Below are 17,477 nucleotides of genomic sequence, written 5' to 3'. Positions count from 1 at the left end.
GTTCTTCCAGAAGGGGTGAGAGCAGTGTCTTATAGCAGCAGGGAACTATCCAGTCCAGGCCCAGCCATTGCATAATTTGCGCCTCAGAGTTTTTCTTTGTAAAGATTTATTTATTTGAGCCGGCGCCGTGGCTCAATAGGCTAATCCTCCACCTTGCGGCGCCGGCACACCGGGTTCTAGTCCCGGTTGGGGCGCCGGATTCTGTCCCGGTTGCCCCTCTTCCAGGCCAGCTCTCTGCTATGGCCAGGGAGTGCAGTGGAGGATGGCCCAGGTGCTTGGGCCCTGCACCCCATGGGAGACCAGGAAAAGCACCTGGATCCTGGCTCCTGCCATCGGATCAGCGCGGTGCGCCGGCTGCAGCGGCGACCATTGGAGGGTGAACCAACGGCAAAGGAAGACCTTTCTCTCTCTGTCTCTCTCACTGTCCACTCTGCCTGTCAAAAATAAAAAAATAAAAAAAAATAAAATAAAATTAAAAAAAAAAGATTTATTTATTTGGAAGAGCTACACAGAGAGGTAGAGACAAAGAGAGGTCTTCCATCTACTGGTTCACTCCCCAAATTGCTGCAATGGCTGGAGCTGAGCCTATCCGAAGCCAGGAGCTTCCTTTGGGTCTCCCATATGGGTACAGGGACCCAAGAACTTGGGCTATCCTCCTCTGCTTTCCCAGGTGCCCTAGCACGGAGCTGGATCAGAAGTGGAGCAACCAGGACTTGAACCAGCACCCACATAGGGATGCCAGCACTGCAGGCCAGGACTTTAACCCCCTGTGCCACATCGCCAGCCCCGCACCTCCTGAGTTTTTTTTTTTTTTGTTTTGTTTTGTTTTGTTTTTTGACAGGCAGAGTGGACAGTGAGAGAGACAGAGAGAAAGGTCTTCCTTTGCCGTTGGTTCACCCTCCAATGGCCACCGCGGCCGGCGCGCTGCGGCCGGCGCACCGCGCTGATCCGATGGCAGGAGCCAGGAGCCAGGTGCTTTTCCTGGTCTCCCATGGGGTGCAGGGCCCAAGCACCTGGGCCATCCTCCACTGCACTCCCTGGCCACAGCAGAGAGCTGGCCTGGAAGAGGGGCAACCGGGACAGAATCCGGCGCCCCAACCGGGACTAGAACCTGGTGTGCCGGCGCCGCTAGGCGGAGGATTAGCCTAGTGAGCCGCGGCGCCGGCCACCTCCTGAGTTCTTAACCGTGGTTGTTCAGCATTCTCTTGGACACTTCCAGTAAAGAGGAGTGGTTCTCCTATAAGGCAGCGTACTGCGTTTTAGGTTGAAACGTGGCTCTACAGTACACATCCGTTGGTCCGGGTTCTTTGAGTGACGCCAGTCCCGATAAATCAACTTCATCCTCTGTGTGACAACCCCAAGGTCCTAGAAAGTGGCTCCTGACTGTGCTTGAGGTGAGACTGTCTCATTCCTTGGTCTGCACAGCGATGAGCCAATGAGGCCACCTGGAGCCAGGATGGAAAGTGGCACAAGGAGGCAGAGTTGGCTGCTTCTGGCTCTCGGGAACATGCACAGTGTTGAGGCAGCTCCTCATCTAGTGAATGGCACCCCCTCTCTCCCAGCACCCCGCCGTACACAGTGGGAAGGCTGTAGAGAAGCCGCCCTGGGGAGGAATGACGGAAATAATTTCCAAGGCTGGATGGAGACACGGAAAAGGATTGGCGGCCGGTGGATTGCGTCTCTCCGCAGCGGGGCTCACCGGGGCCCTGGAGCAGCCCCAGTAGCGCTATCGAGCAGTGCCGCCCAGATTTTAGTGCGCCTCGGGACGGAGTCTGCGGATTGACCTTTCTGACAACCAGCATGCTGCTGGTGTTGCCGGTCTGTGGTCGGCGCTTGGAATCGTGAAGCCGCATCATACATCGGTGTAGTTCGGGATCAGAAAGGTCAAAGCTGCAAGAAACCCTGAGAGTCCTCTTCCCCACAGCTACTCCTTTAAGGAATCAAAGGCTCCGTGATAGGAGGATGGCAACTTTCATAGATATGTGCTTAGAGGCATCTGCGAAACTCACACAGAAGCTGCGCAGACAGCTTGTAGGGCATTGGCAGCACCCAGGCCCCACGGGCCCTCGCAGGCTGTATGAACAGACGTGGAGGGGCTGTTGGCGTCTGTCCTTAGTCAAACAGACAGGCAGGCCTGAAGGCTGGTGGAGCGCGCATTGCCGAAGGCAAAAGTTTCCCAAGCCAGAGCCCGCTGCCCACAGTAAAGGACTGGCCGGCAACCAGACAGGATGACCTGGGGGAGGTACTGATTGCTTTGATGATATGTGCTACAGGTCTACACACTGCCACAGCTCTGGGGACCAGGAGAGAAACTGACAGAGGTCGCAGAGTCTGCTTGTGGGATTTAACCTCCCCACCACCTCCCCTGCGGTTCTCTTGGCGCAGGGTGAGCTCAGGGCCAGAGCTGGCCGCGTGCACGGGGCTCTGGGGCTCCTTGTCCTCTCTTGCTTCACTCATGCCTCCCAGGGTTCATGCGGGGCCTTCTGACACCTGAACCCTGATGGGAGCGTGACCTTGAGGGAAAGACATTGGCAGGGGGGTGACGCAGGTGACTCTTACAGGACAGAAGAATAAAGTGCACCTGTTCTTCGGACTCGGAAGCAGTGAGAGAGACAGGGAGCCACGGGCAGCGGGAGCTTGTGTCGGCCAGCAGCTTGGCGGCGTCTCGTAGCCCTGCAGGGTTTAGAGGAAGCTTGGGAGCAGGGAGTTTTCGTGTCTGGAACCAGAGGGCCGAGGACAATACTTGAGAAATGCAAGTTCCCACAGTTCACCATGGCATACCCCACCCAGCCTTTCTTCCAGATGGGTGTCCGTGATTAACGCGTGCCCACAACCAGATGAAACAGAAAGCTAGTGTGCAAAGCAGGAAGGCAGGTGACCAAAAGTTTATTGTTATTGTTCTTTTTTGTTTTGTATTGTTTTCCATTGTATTTGAAAGGCAGAGCGATAGAGATCTTCTCTCTGCTGGCTCACTCCTCAGCTACTCACAACAGCCACAACTGGGCCAGAGCAAAGCCAGCGATCAAGAACTCAATCTGGGTCTTCCACTCGGGTGGCAGGAACCCAAGTCCCTGATCCGCCACCTCCTGCCCCCCAGGGTGTTTGTTATATTAACAGGAAGCTGGATCAGAAACAGGGTAGCCGGGACTCAAACCAGGTGCTACCGAAGTGGCGACTTCACCGTCCCACCATGCACTTGGCCCCTGACTGGAGGTGCGTGAGTAGATCTGTGCTTGCTTTACCCTTGTCCTTGAGAAAATCATCTTTGAAGAGGTTCAGCATGTGGGAAGCAGAGTTTAGCCTAGAGCCAGTTGTTCACCAGCCTGAATGGGCACAGTGATTTTTCAGAGTGTGAAACTTATTAGTGAGATGCCTTATTGCACGGCCCCATCATTTCACAAACATGTTGATACAAAAGCGGGGTTACAAATTCCAGGAAAAAAAATAATGTCCTGTTATGTTAACAGGTAAAATGACAAGGGCACATTACACCAAAGAGTGTTTGCCTCAGCAGGTGTCTGTGGGTCAGGTTAGCCACAGACAGCAGGCACCCAGCGATGCCATTAGGTGTTAGCAGAGGACAACAGTCCCAGACAGGAGGTGTCGGGTCTGTGAGTGTACCCCATCTGTGAGCTCTAGGCCTCATTTATACTTGGTAATGAAATACTGGCAGGAGGGCTGCCTGCCTACTCACTTCATTATTCTTCATGTGAAAGGTAGGATGATTAGATACTAAGAAGACTGGTTTTTTTTTCTTTATTTTAAAGAAGCCAAACATCTAAAATTATAATTCAACTGTCAGTGCCTTGGTCACACCCTTGGGGAAACCTCCAGAATACACCTAGGGTTCTCCCTGTTGTGTCCCAGTGTAAGGTGTGTGTGCTGTGACTTATTTTGAGCATAGCCTTGTCCTTAGGTTTGCACCTTATTCAAGGCTGATGTGCGTTGTTGAATGCACACAGGTGTGTTTGGTTGAAAGTCCTTCGAGAGCCCTTCCTTGTTAGAAATCTTGTGCGCTGCTGCTGTCCAGACCCAGAAGAGCTTCAGTGTTGAGTGTGCACTGGTTTTAAGGGTGCTTGTGCCCGGGTATGGCAGAACCTGCTGTCATACAGGTACTCAGTGAGCAGCCAGTCATTGCTGCACAACCAGCTAGGAGAGGGGTTAGGCTAGGGCAGGGAGCGCCAGGGATGGAAACCAAAGGAGGAGATGATCTCGTCCACACAAGCCAGCTGCCAAAAAATGAATATAAAGCTGGTAAGTGGGTACATGCAAGAAAAATGGGGGTTATGTCTTTGTGGCCAAAACACAAACTCCTGGGCTTTCCCTGAAACTGGTATTTGGCGTTTTCCTCTTCCCAGAAGTGACTGAAGGTCTCACCCTTCACACCCTGAGCTTCCTGTCAGGTCTCTGCACATGGTTCGGTTGCTGGGGGCCTAAGAGTAATCCTAGGGGCCGGCGGGAACATGTTATAGAGCAGAGTCCCTCGCACACTGTCGGTAGCTCGCCTCAGTAGGAGAGAGAGCTGTCTGGACTGTACAGACACTGCACCCTGAAGTAAAACCCCAGTTCTCGGGTTTTCTTCCGTGCCTCCCCTACTGCCAATTCCTGGAAAGCAGGGGCTGTTCCTTGTCCATCTTCCCATCCTTGGGCCCTGGCGCAGTGCTGGACACATAGGGCAGCATCACACGAGCTTGTCTTCTGCTCCCATGAAGAGGGAGATACCAGAATGATGTGGAACCTTGGCTCTGTTGCGGTTTTATTAAGACTTTTCAAGGCTCTGATTCCCACCCTCAGTGGCTCCCGGTCTGCTGCTCTCATCCCAATTTTGATCCTTCATCTACACGGTCTTTCATTGCTCCGACTTGCCAAAGGCTACAAAAGAAATCAAATGTGAGCCCAGGTTGGCTTACATCTCGGGGGGCCCTTCCTTCTCTAGTCTGCGGCCACTCAGGTCTCTCCCCAGCCTCCACCATCAGTTGGAGGCTCCCCTCCATGACAGGTTTGTGGTCTTAAGTCGTCAGGAACATGGGCGTGTGCGTCCGAATTGATGTTGGTTTTGGAGTGAGGCTTAGGAAGAATAAACTGGAAACAAGTGAAGTGCACTCATCTGCAGTGTGCCGCTGTGTCTGTAATCCCTGTCAGATTAACCCCTATCCAGGGTTAATCTGATAAACCCGATGATACCCAAAGTAGCTTCTCTGATAACAGCAGCCTGTAATCTGGTGGCATTTTGGCAGATGCCGTGGCTATTTTTTTTTTTTTTTTTTCCTATTTAGGCTTTTGCTTTTCACTGGGAACCCTGTAGGTCCTCAGAGGTTTGTGATTCAGCCTTCAGTCTGGAGCTTAGCCTCCCAGATGGTAATTAATGTTTACACAACATGACAAGCACAAAATGGAATTTCTTTGAGCCCTGCCAAGCACCCATCATCCCCCTGATCTTCCACTCTTGCAGTGTTTGGAAATTAATTTGCCTTGAACAAACAGTGGGTTTTCCTCAATTTATTTGTAGAATTTCAGTGACCGAGAAGAAGAGCTGCAAGACTGAATGTCATCCTTCCATTCGTTCTAGTAATTGAATCTGCTAATGGAACAAACTGGTCTCTGTGTAATGATTTCAAGAAAAGAGGGAGAGGAGGAAAGGGAAGAGATGTGTGTTTTTGAGAGGGTGCACCATTGCAATGTAGTGTCTGGGAGATACAAGACTCTGAACCTTGGGGGAGTTGAAAGTATTGCTAGATAAATTCAGTAGCTCAGTTTGTGCTTTTTGTTTGTTTGTCTTTAAAGATTTTATTTATTTATTTGAATGGCTGAGTTACAGAGAGAGAAAAGCAAAGAGAGAGAGGTCTTCCATCCGCTGGTTCACTCCCCAAATGGCCGCAACAGCCAGAGCTGGGCCAATCCTAATCCAGGAGCCAGGAGCTTCTTCCAGGTCTCCTACACGGGTGCAGGGGCCCAAGGACTTGAGCCATCTTCCACTGCTTTCCCAGGACATAGCAGAGAGCTAGATTGGAAGTGGAACAACTGGGACTCGAACCGATGCCCGTATAGGATGCCGGCACTGCAGGCAGTGACTTTATAGTGCCGGACCCTCAGATAACTAAATTAAAAATAAATAGATAAAGGACACTGCTAAAAGCATGAAAAAAAATTGAATGTTGATTCTCAGAAATGTGACCCTTCCGTGTGTTTCTGGCTTTCTAGTTGCTGGTCCTGTGTTAATGTTGCCATTTTCTCTTAAAGTAGGTTATTTTTCTCATTTGGCTACAATCAGCAGTCCTTTTGGGGTCTTGAAGGCTTTGTGACTCTGTCATTTGCACAAATAAGTAGGGAAATTAACTAGAAAGTAGAATCGTGTAAACATCGGATGCTGACAGTGTACATTTCTAGGGGATTTGGTTCAAAAAGATACAGGTGGATGGATGGGTGCCCCCCACGGTTTTCTTGATGTCTGTGAACTGTTTGAGGTTGCTGCAGTAATGACCTTGTAGGGAGTAAGCCCCACAAGGGGCTTTTTTTCAGCTGGCTATCTGTGTTCTCTGGCTAGGTAATTATATCCTTTGTAAATAATTCCTTTGCCTTTCTCTTCTGTTGTGTGATGTTTGCTGTTGGTTTTCAATTTGAATGACAGGAATACTTTGCTTTTTGAAGGTGTAGAATCCATAGATACCTTTTCTAGGGTACGTGAAGGATGGCTCAAGCACTTGGGCCATCTTCTGCTACTTTCCCAGACATATTAGCAGGGAGCTGGATCAGAAGTGGAGCAGCTGGGACTCGAACCGGTGCCCATATGGGATGCTGGCACTGCAGGCTCTGGCTTTTAACTACCACGCCACAGTGCCAGCCCCAACAGCGTATATTTTTTTATGGCTGTGGTATTTTCCTTTGTATGGATGTGCCGAACTGATATAACGAGTGCCCTAATTATTACAGGTGGGTTGTTTCCGAACTTGTAGTTCAGACCACGGAGTTGTTCCATTGTCTCTGTAGACTAAACCCTTACACACCAGGTCAAGGGAACACCATTGTTATTTTGCTAAATATTGCCAAAGGTGGTAGGTGTTACATGTCGGTTTTGTAAAGTACAGAAAAAGGCCTATGTCCCTGAGAACTTGTAACAGATCTCTATTAAAATCTCACAAACTTGGGGCCGCCATCCCATACTGAGTGCCAATTCAAGACCTGGCTGCGCCACTTCCAGTCCAGCTCCCTGCCACCCTTAAGGGAGACCCAGATGGATCTCCTGGCTTCTGCCTGGCCCAGCCCTGGCTGTTGTGGCCATTTGGGGAGTGAATCAGTGGATAGACTGATCTGTGTCTATCTGTCTCTTTCTCTCTCTCTCCTTCCCTCTCTTTCTGTCACTCTGCCTTTCAATAAATAGAACTTTTTAAACAGTGTAGCAAAATGTTCCTTCATCTACCTTCGAATCTTAAAAAGAGAATTAAAGTTTATTGAGGTATAATTGACATGCAGTAAACTCACCCTTTTTTCCCACTGTACAGTACGTGGTGTATTTTTAATTTGCTTGTCTCTTAAAAGCGTGGTACATTATTTTTATAATCACAAGAAGAGGAATATTTTTTAAACCCCAAAGTGTAATGAATAGATTTAAGTAAGACTAGTCAATTTGCACTTTTGTATTTTCTTTCAACCTCAGCAAATGTCTTTGCTTGGCAAACTCAGAACACACTGTGCAATACAAAATGCCTCTTTAAAACGCGCTCCTGCCAACTTGGAGAAGCGCAGTAGGACAAATTGACTGTCAGGACAGAAAAGCTTAACTGGGAAGATACATTTATTGAATAATTGAAAGGAAGAGGAAATGCATTACCGGTTAGCCACAAAAACACATGACGCCGAATCCATGGCCCCAGAGACTCCCCTAAATGAGGAGTCGTAAACCGGTGCAGCCCCCAGAGCTCTTAGCAGCCCTCGGAGCTGTCTCTGTCTTGCTTGGAGGTCACCGTTCCAAGGCCCCGTGCACGGATGGCAGCATTCAGCTTCCGCTCCAGCCACCCATCCCAACCCTGACCTTTTCTATATTATTTGCTTTGTTTTAGGTCTCTTTGTTCTCTAGGGGGCAGCACGGGGTAGACAAGGCAGAGTTAGGACTGAAAGCTGGTCTTCTGGTTTCTCAGCCAGCCCAGTGACCTCCATCAAGTTGCTGAACTTGGCGATCCTGTCTGATCATAGAGCGTCCTCTGCAGCCCAGAGGACCAGGGCACTGCAAAAAGTTCACGGAAAAATAGAGTCAAAAGATATTGTGTTGCAAAAAATTTTGAGGTGTGGGTGAGTGAGGTCTTTAGGAAGTCTATGCACAAAGTACATATTATTAAAAAAAAAAAAGGAAAACAAAGATTTCACACTTTTTTGCACTAAAATAATATTAAAAAAAAAAAGATTATTTATTTGAAAGACAGAGTTACACAGAGAGAGAGAGGGAGTCTTCTATCCACTGGTTCACTCCCCTATTGGCCGTAACAGCTGGAGCTGGGCTGATCCGATGCCAGGAGCTTCTTCCAGGTCTCCCACATGGGTGCAGGGGTCCAAGGACCTGGGCCATCTTCTACTGCTTTTCCCGGCCATAGCAGAGAGCTGGATTAGAAGTGGAGCAGCCGGGACTCGAACCAGCGCCCATATGGGATGCCGGCACTGCAGGTGGTGGCTTTTGCTCCCTATGCCACAGTGCCAACCCCAATAGTCTTTTTTAAAAAGATTTATTTTTTTATTATTTATTTGAAAGAGTGACAGAGAAGGAGCGAGAGAGAGAGAGAGAGATTTCCATCCACTAGTTCACTTCCCAAATGTGCATAACAGCAGACTGCACCAGGCCAAAACCAGGATCCTGGAACTCCATCTGGGTCTCCCATGTGGGTGGCAGGGATCCAAGGACTCAGGCCATCTTCTGGTGCTTTCTCATGCACATTAGTGGAGAATTGGATCAGAAGTGGAGCAGCTAGGTCTCGAACCCTCACCCATATCAGACGCCAGCCCTGCAGTAGCAGGGAGCTGGAAGTAGAGCAGCCACGAGTGGAACGAACACTCATTTGAGGATGCCAGCATTGTGGAGAAACCCGGTGCACCCCCACACCCCCGGGCCCCAAACCAAACTTTTAATTGCATTTTCTGCAGTCTTGTTGAAGTACCCCAGGTGGCCCTAAACCATCAGTATCCCCTGGGAGATGCTCAGAAATCAAGGCACAGCAGGCTAAAGCCCTGGCCTGCAGCACTGGCATGCCATATGGGTGCCGGTTCGAGCAGATGCTCCACTTCCCATCCAGCTCTCTGCTAATGCACCTGAGAAAGCAGTAGAAGATGGCCTGAGCCCTACAGCCACTGAATCTGCATTGTGATACAAGATCTTCAGGCGGCTGGCATGCGCATTCCAGTTTGCCAGGCACTGGGATGGCCTCTTGGGTTCTTGTTTCAAAATTCTGTGCGGCCAGGCTCCTTGAGTCCTAGCGTAGGTGGTTCTGCACAGACTAGCAGTTGGTCTTCCCTGGGTCCCATGTCGCTTGTCAGTGGCAACAGGAGCTGCCGAAGCCTTGGCACCACTCTTGCACCCTGTGTGTCTAGGCTGGGATGGAGACCTTGGGAAGCAAGCCTGAGCCTGCAGGATGCCTCCTGCACATGACGGTGTGGTCCAGACTCCAAGAACAAAGGAGGAGATAGATGGAGTCCAGCTAGATTTTGGAGCACTTATATGTGTGCTTCTGATGTGTTTCCATGATATCTCTCGGCAGCATCCTTTAAAAAGAAGTTTTTGGCCGGCGCCGTGGCTCACTAGGCTAATCCTCCCCCTAGCGGCGCCAGCACACCGGGTTCTAGTCCAGGTCGGGGCGCCGGATTCTGTCCCAGTTGCCCCTCTTCCAGGCCAGCTCTCTGCTGTGGCCAGGGAGTGCAGTGGAGGATGGCCCAAGTGCTTGGGCCCTGCACCCCATGGGAGACCAGGAGAAGCACCTGGCTCCTGGCTTCGGATCAGTGCAGTGTGCCAGCTGCAGTGTGCTGGCCACGCCGGCCATTGGAGGGTGAACCAACGGCAAAAGGAAGACCTTTCTCTCTGTCTCTCTCTCTCACTGTCCACTCTACCTGTTAAAAAAAAAAAAGTTTTTGTTGTTGTTTAATGCGAGGGAGAAACTTTGTTTAGACCTTGAGCTTTGGAGGGAGTTTGGATGTCAACTTTCCCAAGATAGAAAATATTGATTGGTAGATTCTTTATCATCCTGGTCCAGAGAGAACAGAGAAGTGCGAGAGTTTAAAAATGTGTTCCTGCCAGTATTATCCAGCACCATCGGCTGAAATTGGCTGTCCACGTGGCCAGAGGCCCTGCCCAGGGCCATGAGCTGCTCATTGAGTAAAATCCCTCTTTTATTTTGTGCTGTTAGCATTTCTGGGCGGTTGGCACTTTCTGCCCCAGAGCTGACCGAGGGACCTGCGGGGTATGAAGCCATGTGCACTTTCTGCCAGCTGTCATATACTGGCTTGCCATGGAAACTATGGTGAAAGACACACACGTGGAAAATTCTGTGAGGTGGTAGAAAAAGCATTAACAGAGAGGCAGAGCCAAATCCTGAGCCCATGGCATCTGCCGATAGGGGTTCCAGGGATCTTCTGGCTGCAGGGGGTCTGTCCACATCAAGGAGGGAGCTTGGTGTCTTATTCCGGCTCAGAAAGTGGAAACTAGGCCGGCGCCGTGGCTCAATAGGCTAATCCTCCACCTTGCGGCGCCGCACACCGGGTTCTAGTCCCGGTCGGGGCGCCGGATTCTGTCCCGGTTGCCCCTCTTCCAGGCCAGCTCTCTGCTATGGCCAGGGAGTGCAGTGGAGGATGGCCCAGGTGCTTGGGCCCTGCACCCCATGGGAGACCAGGAAAAGCACCTGGCTCCTGGCTCCTGCCATCGGATCAGCGCAGTGCGCCTGCTGCAGCGGCGGCCATTGGAGGGTGAACCAACGGCAAAGGAAGACCTTTCTCTCTCTGTCTCTCTCTCTCACTGTCCACTCTGCCTGTCAAAAAAAAAAAAAAAGAAAGAAAGTGGAAACTAAGGTTCTGGAAACTCACACAATTTCAGCTTTTTTTTTTTTTAATTAGACCAGTGCTTTTTTTTTTTTTAATTTATTTATTTGAAAGTCAGAGTTGCACAGAGAGAAAAGGAGAGGCAGAGGCAGAGACAGAGGTCTTCCATCCGATGGTTCACTCCCCAATTGGCCACAACGGCTGGAGCTGTGCCGATCCAAAGCCAGGAGCCAAGAGCTTCTTCCGGGTATCCCATGCAGGTGCAGGGACCCGGGGACTTGGGCCATCTTCTGCTGCATTCTCAGGCTGTAGCAAAGAGCTGGATCGGAAGAGGAACAGCCGGGTCTTGAACTGGTGCCCATATGGGATGCCGGCACTGCAGGTGGTGGCTTTACCCACTATGCCACAGCGCCAGCCCCACAATTTCACCTTTTATCTTAAGTGAAAGGCTTCCCAGAAAGGTTCTTATGGCAGCACTGGTGGACAGGTGAGTGGGATGTCAAACATGTAACGTCACTTTTCATTGGGACCATGTTGCAATGTTGCGTCTTTTCCTACCTGAAGCATGTGCAGGAAGCAGCTTTCTCTCCATCCAGGCTGCTCTGTGAGACATGAAGATAGCCAAGTCCACAGCAGCCACAAATGTGCTTTGTTTATAAACCCAGCATTTGTTTCCACGCTTGTGCCTGTTATGGTTTGATCTGTTGTACTAAGAGAACATTGAAAATAATGGATTACTTTGACACAGATTCTGAGGAAGAAAAATGACAAACAAGAGTACAGACACCAGAGAGCACCAGCAGAAATAAATACAACCAGTGAGAATATCCTGTTTTTTCACACTTGATATACAGGGAGCTAGGAAGAAAAAGTCCACGGCTAGAATAGATCATTCTAGAAGACACAAAAGATATCCTCACTGCGGAGACCACTGCAGTCTTCTCTTGCCTGTTTCTTTTTTTTTTTTCTTTTTATTTGACAGGTAGAGTTAGAGATGGTGAGAAAGAGAGAGAGAAAGGTCTTCCTTACATTGGTTCACTCCTCAAATGGCCACTACGGCTGGCGCTGTGCCGATCTGAAGCCAGGAGCCAGGTGCTTCCTCCTGGTCTCCCATGCAGGTGCAGGGCCCAAGCACTTGGGCCATCCTGCACTGCCCTCCCAGGCCACAGCAGAGAGCTGGACTGGAAGAGGAACAACCGGGACTAGAACCGGCATGACTAGAACCGGCGCCCATATGGGATGCCAGCACTGCAGGCGGAGGATTAGCCAAGTGAGCCACAGCGCCGGCCTTTGCCTGTTTCTAAAGCTGGATCATAATCAAAAGGAGGGTGCTGTTTTGGCACACAAATGAGGGACAGGTAACTTCTCCACAGATATGTACAGAAGTTCGTACTCCCTAATGGGTCCGTTGCTTTATATGGAACACCATGCTGGACATTCATTTTTCCATTTGTGAGTTTTATGGAATTTGACTTATGGGGTCACCCAGTAAGCAGCACTTAGATCTTTTGGCCTTTGGAGCAGTGCATAACTTTTTTTTTTTTTTTAATATGTATTTACTTGAAAGAGTTACACAGAGAGAGGAGAGGCAGAGAGAGAGAGGTCTTTTAACTGCTGGTTCACTCCCCAGACGGCCACAACGGCCAGAGCTGTGCCAATCAGAAGCTCAGAGCCAGGAGCTTCTTCCTGGTCTCCCACGCATGTGCAGAGGCCCATGGACTTGGGCCATCTTCTGCTGCTTTCCCAGGCCACAGCAGAGAGCTGGATTGGAAGAGGAGCAGCCAGATCTCAAACCGCGCCCATGTGGGATGCTGGCACCGCAGGCAGCGGCTTTATCTGCTACGCCACAGTGCCGGCCCCAGTGCCTACCTTACATTCACACAGGAGCATCTGTTTTCTGTATTTTTTTTTCCTGATCATAGACTTTTGCTTAACTGTTACATCAAGCTTCATTCTAATGTGTGGCATCCACACCTCTTGGCCTCAGCTGGGCGGAGACCCCCACCATGGTTCAAGGGGAATTTCTTAAAAAACCTAGCCAGTGCAGTTGACATTGAACTTCATGAAAATCCACGTTTGCACCTTTGATCTCGGATGGACAGTGAGCGTTAAGGAGGCCCAACTTTTGACTGGAAGCTTAGCGCTTCCTAAATAAAAGTGATTTCTCTAAATGTCAAGTGTGTCTCCTCGGCCAAAATGGAAAGAGAAGAGGGAAGGCCAAGAAAACCCATCTGTGTGTTGTTAAATAACATCTGCTACATTTGCTATGTTGAAAACACTTCTCTTTTGTATATTCAAGAACTGTATTTGTTTTAAAGGGAGAAAAAAAAAATCAACTTGTCGGCTATCGTTGGTTAATTGTGTTCCATGAGAGACTTTGTGGGAATTAAGGAAAACATTCATTTTCAGAACAAATCCATCTCGGCCTGGTGGTCCAGGCGGCTCTCGCTGTCTGGAACGCAGCTGTCACTGGCAGGGGTGGTGTTGGGGGGGGGGGGCATCGCTGCTGCCTCATCTCCCCCCACCCCCACCCCCTGTGTGCGCAGGCCCCACCGCATCACAAGGCATGGATGCTGGAGTCGTGGAGTTTGCTTCCCACCTCACTGGCACTCACACGTCATCACCTGTGGTTTTGTCTCCCCCCCCCCCCCCAATGCAGATCCGGACTTAGGCGTTGGCACACTCCCGGACCGTGACAGCCAAGATGCAGGGCCCATTGTCCCCAAGATATCGGGTCTAGAGAGAAGCCAGGAGAAGAGCCAGGACTGCTGCAAAGAGCCCATCTTTGAGCCCGTGGTGCTTAAAGACCCCTGCCCTCAGGTCCCGCCGCCGCTACCCCAGCCCCAGGTGGAGCCTCAACTCCAAGCTCCTTCTCCGGACCCCGACTTGGTGCAGCGCACGGAGGCCCCGCCGCAGCCCCCGCCTCCGAGCTCACAGCCACCCCCGGGCCCCCCGGAGGCCCAGCTGCTGCCCGCCCCACAGCCTCAGGTGCAGAGGCCGCCCAGGCCGCAGTCCCCCGCCCAGCTGCTCCACCAGAACCTCCCGCCTGTGCAGGCCCACCCCTCGTCCCAGAGCGTCCCCCAGCCGCTGTCCGCCTACAACAGCAGTAGCCTCAGCCTCAACAGTTTAAGGTGAGCCAACGTGGTCTTCTCCTGTCCGACGCTTGCCATCTTCCCAAGGACGTGGGGGTCGTGGGTAAGGGGCTGCTGACACACACGCACCTTGAGGTTTTCTCTGAGGCTGGAAGACACGGGGGCGGGGGGGACATTGGGAGGGACTGGGGGCTCTTGGGTAAGGACAGGTTGGCTTGGGAACTGAGGACTAAGAAAGAAAGAACTAGATTCTTTTTTTTTTTTTTTTTTTTTGGACAGGCAGAGTGGACAGTGAGAGACAGAGAGAAAGGTCTTCCTTTTGCCGTTGGTTCACCCTCCAATGGCCGCCACGGCCGGGCGCACTGTGGCCAGCACACCGCGCTGATCCGAAGGCAGGAGCCAGGTGCTTCTCCTGGTCTCCCATGGGGTGCAGGGCCCAAGCACTTGGGCCATGCTCCACTGCACTCCCGGGCCACAGCAGAGAGCTGGCCTGGAAGAGGGGCAACCGGGACAGAATCCGGCGCCCTGACCGGGACTAGAACCCGGTGTGCCGGCGCCGCAAGGCGGAGGATTAGCCTAGTGAGCCGCGGCACCGGCCAGAACTAGATTCTTAAGATTAAGAGTCGTGCTAGGGGTTCTGAGGCTTTGCGAATCCTGGAGATGAACTTGCCTTTTCCTGTCCGGGACAGTTAAGGAACAGGTTAGGGAGGCCGGTTCTGTCCCCAAGGGGCCAGGCCCTCTTCTGAACCTCCTAAGCCAGGTCTGTGACCTCCAGCCCATCACGGTGATCAGAGAAGCTAGCACCTGTGTCCACCTCCTTATTTGTGTCGTCTCTTTAACAGGTTCCAGGCAGCTGGGGTGAACAGTGTTTTCACTCCTGTGTTGTTAGTTGGGTTGCCTTGTGGGATTCAGGAGCGGGCCAGGGGGGCAGGGCAGAGACAAGTGTGCAGCCTCGGGAGAGAGGGAGGCCCTGAGCTGGCCGGGCTGTGTCACCCTATGGGGCGGTCCCTAAAGGGGAGGGGGTGGGACAGAAAGCGGGGAATGAGGGCTTTTTTTTTTTTTTTTAAGAAAACGAATTGCTCACTTTTTTTTTTTTTGTCTTTATGCTCTTCTTTCCACCCAACAGCAGCAGCAGAAGCAGCACGCCGGCAAAGACTCAACCCGCCCCTCCTCACATCTCCCACCACCCCTCCGCCTCCCCCTTCCCCCTCTCCCTGCCCAACCACAGCCCCCTGCACAGCTTCACGCCCACCCTCCAGCCCCCCGCCCACTCACATCACCCCAATATGTTTGCCCCTCCCACTGCTCTGCCTCCTCCGCCACCACTGACATCAGGGAGTCTGCCGGTCCCCGGACACCCGGCCGGGAGCACTTATTCAGGTAGGGCGTTTCTGTTGTACCAGCCATGCCGTGCCCAGTCGCTAGCTGGTGCTCACTCGCAGGCTTCGGCCTCCTTCTCCTCTCCCCCAACTCCTCCTATGGGCCGGGAGCCAGCGCAGATGGATACCGACACCCGTGCTCACCCAGCGCCTTTCGCTTTACTCCTGGGAGAGAGGAGCCTGTCGTGGGGACAGGTCCCCGAACTTCCAGGGCAGGCCCCGTGTAAGCCATCGGCGTCTCCTCTGGGCACCTGTAGAGGTCAGGCCCCTGGCCGAGTTGTCAACCAGTGTTTGGCCATGGATACTGAGAGCCACACATCGGTCACTGACCCCGGACAAGGGCCGTAGAGAGAGCTGTGACCTATTAACGGCTGGCACTTAGTGTGTGCCCTCCACTTCAGTAGATAGCAGTGTCACCATCCCCACTGCCCGGAGAGGGCGAGGTCAACTTATCGGGTGGGTGGCTTGTCATGTCCGGAGTCACTCAGCAGTGACCCAGCTAGAGATCCAGCCCTGGCCACGTGGCCGGGCACTCTGTGAGCTCTTTGAGAAACAGGGACGCTGGCTTGTGACCAGGCCCTTGTATCTCAGGACTGTCCCCCCATGTATCTCAGGATCCGACTGCCCCTGGGAGTCCCCAGCTACCGTGGTCCCCGACAGCGAGGCCCTCGGCTGTCCCGTCCTTAAGGAAGTGACCATCGCAGGACAAAGCGTCACCGCCTCCCTTCTCTTCTTTTCCCAGAGCAAGACATCTTGCGACAGGAACTGAACACGCGCTTTTTGGCCTCTCAGAGTGCTGACCGCGGGGCTTCCCTGGGCCCCCCGCCCTACCTGCGCACCGAGTTCCACCAGCACCAACACCAGCACCAACACACTCACCAGCATACGCACCAGCACACCTTCACGCCGTTCCCCCACGCCATCCCGCCCACCGCCATCATGCCGACGCCAGCACCTCCCATGGTGCGTACCCCAGGCAGAAATGTGAGGATAAGTAGAGCACGACTCTTTTCTTCATGCAGCCCTAGGGCGGGTGGGCTGGGCAGCCGGGACCACCAGGAGACGGGATGGGGGGGTGGCGGTGGGGTGCTGGCGTGGCGGGGGGCTCCCTTGGCCTAGGTCACCTTTGCAGGGCATCAGGAAATGTGTCCCACCCCAGGCAGCTGCAGAGACCGGAAGCGGGAATACAGCAGCGTGGGCGGGACTTGTTCTAGATGCCCTGGAAACAGCCCCCTCCGCTGTCGGACTTGTTACTCCTTAAAGGGCTATTTTCCTTTTCTGGAGCATCGTGTTGCTACCATGGATAACAATGTAGCTGTCCAGCCCTGACCCCCAGTGCCAGCTCAGGGCCGTGTCAGTGTAGGGGTGAGAAGTGGGAGAGGCTGCTTCAGGGAGCACCTGCTTAGGTGGAGGTATTCAGTTCAGTCGGAACTGTAACTACTAGTGCCACATGAGAATGCTACCTCCTAGATTCCTGAGGTAGAGTCCTGTCTCTGACAGTGAGTATTAGAGTACTGCACTTGTTGGATGTCTACTTTAATGCTTGATTTTAGGGTTTTTTTTTTTTTAAAGGTTTATTTATTTGAAAGTCAGTGTTATAGAAAGAAAAGGAGAGAGAGAAACAGAGAGAGAGAGAGAGAGGTCTTCCATCCATTGGTTCACTCCCCAGATGGCTGCAATGGCTGGTACTGGGCCAGGCCAGAGCCAGGAGCATTATTCAGGTCCCCGATGTGGGTGCAGGTGCCCAAGTACTTGGGCCATCCTCTGCAGCTTTCCCAGGACATGAACCCCTGGATGGGAAGTGGTGTAGCAGGAACATGAACCCGTAGGGGACACCAGGGTTGCAGGTGGCAACTTCACCTGCTGTGCCACAGCACCAGCCCCCATGGTTGATTTTAAAGCAAGTAATATAGACGCTATAAGAATAGGTTTGAACTGCTTGTTTTTAAAAGAAATTCTCTTCACCCAACTCCACTGCTTCTCCTCCCTCTCCTGT

The 17,477-nt window shown here is 52.1% G+C and overlaps 1 protein-coding gene across 9 annotated transcripts in view; it reads left to right on the top strand.

Moving 5' to 3' along the window:
- The window catches only part of AUTS2 (activator of transcription and developmental regulator AUTS2), a 1,249,738-nt gene that overhangs the window by 1,207,624 nt on the left and 24,637 nt on the right, over positions 1 to 17,477 (top strand). For 4 of the 9 annotated variants that reach the window (XM_051847927.2, XM_051847923.2, XM_051847925.2 and 1 more), the window contains exons 7-9: positions 13,670 to 14,141; positions 15,229 to 15,482; positions 16,224 to 16,444. In XM_051847927.2, the coding sequence (XP_051703887.1) occupies positions 13,670 to 14,141; positions 15,229 to 15,482; positions 16,224 to 16,444 (947 nt within the window). Of the gene's footprint in view, positions 1 to 13,669; positions 14,142 to 15,228; positions 15,483 to 16,223; positions 16,466 to 17,477 lie in introns of all 9 variants that reach the window. The other 5 variants (XM_051847924.2, XM_051847918.2, XM_051847928.2 and 2 more) reach the window with 3 other exon arrangements.

The sequence above is a fragment of the Oryctolagus cuniculus genome, chromosome 19 (genome assembly GCF_964237555.1).
Source record: "Oryctolagus cuniculus chromosome 19, mOryCun1.1, whole genome shotgun sequence".
Classification (NCBI taxonomy): domain Eukaryota; kingdom Metazoa; phylum Chordata; class Mammalia; order Lagomorpha; family Leporidae; genus Oryctolagus; species Oryctolagus cuniculus.
The sequence above is the reverse complement of the archived record's forward strand: the minus strand, read 5'-3'. Positions and strand labels throughout refer to the sequence as shown.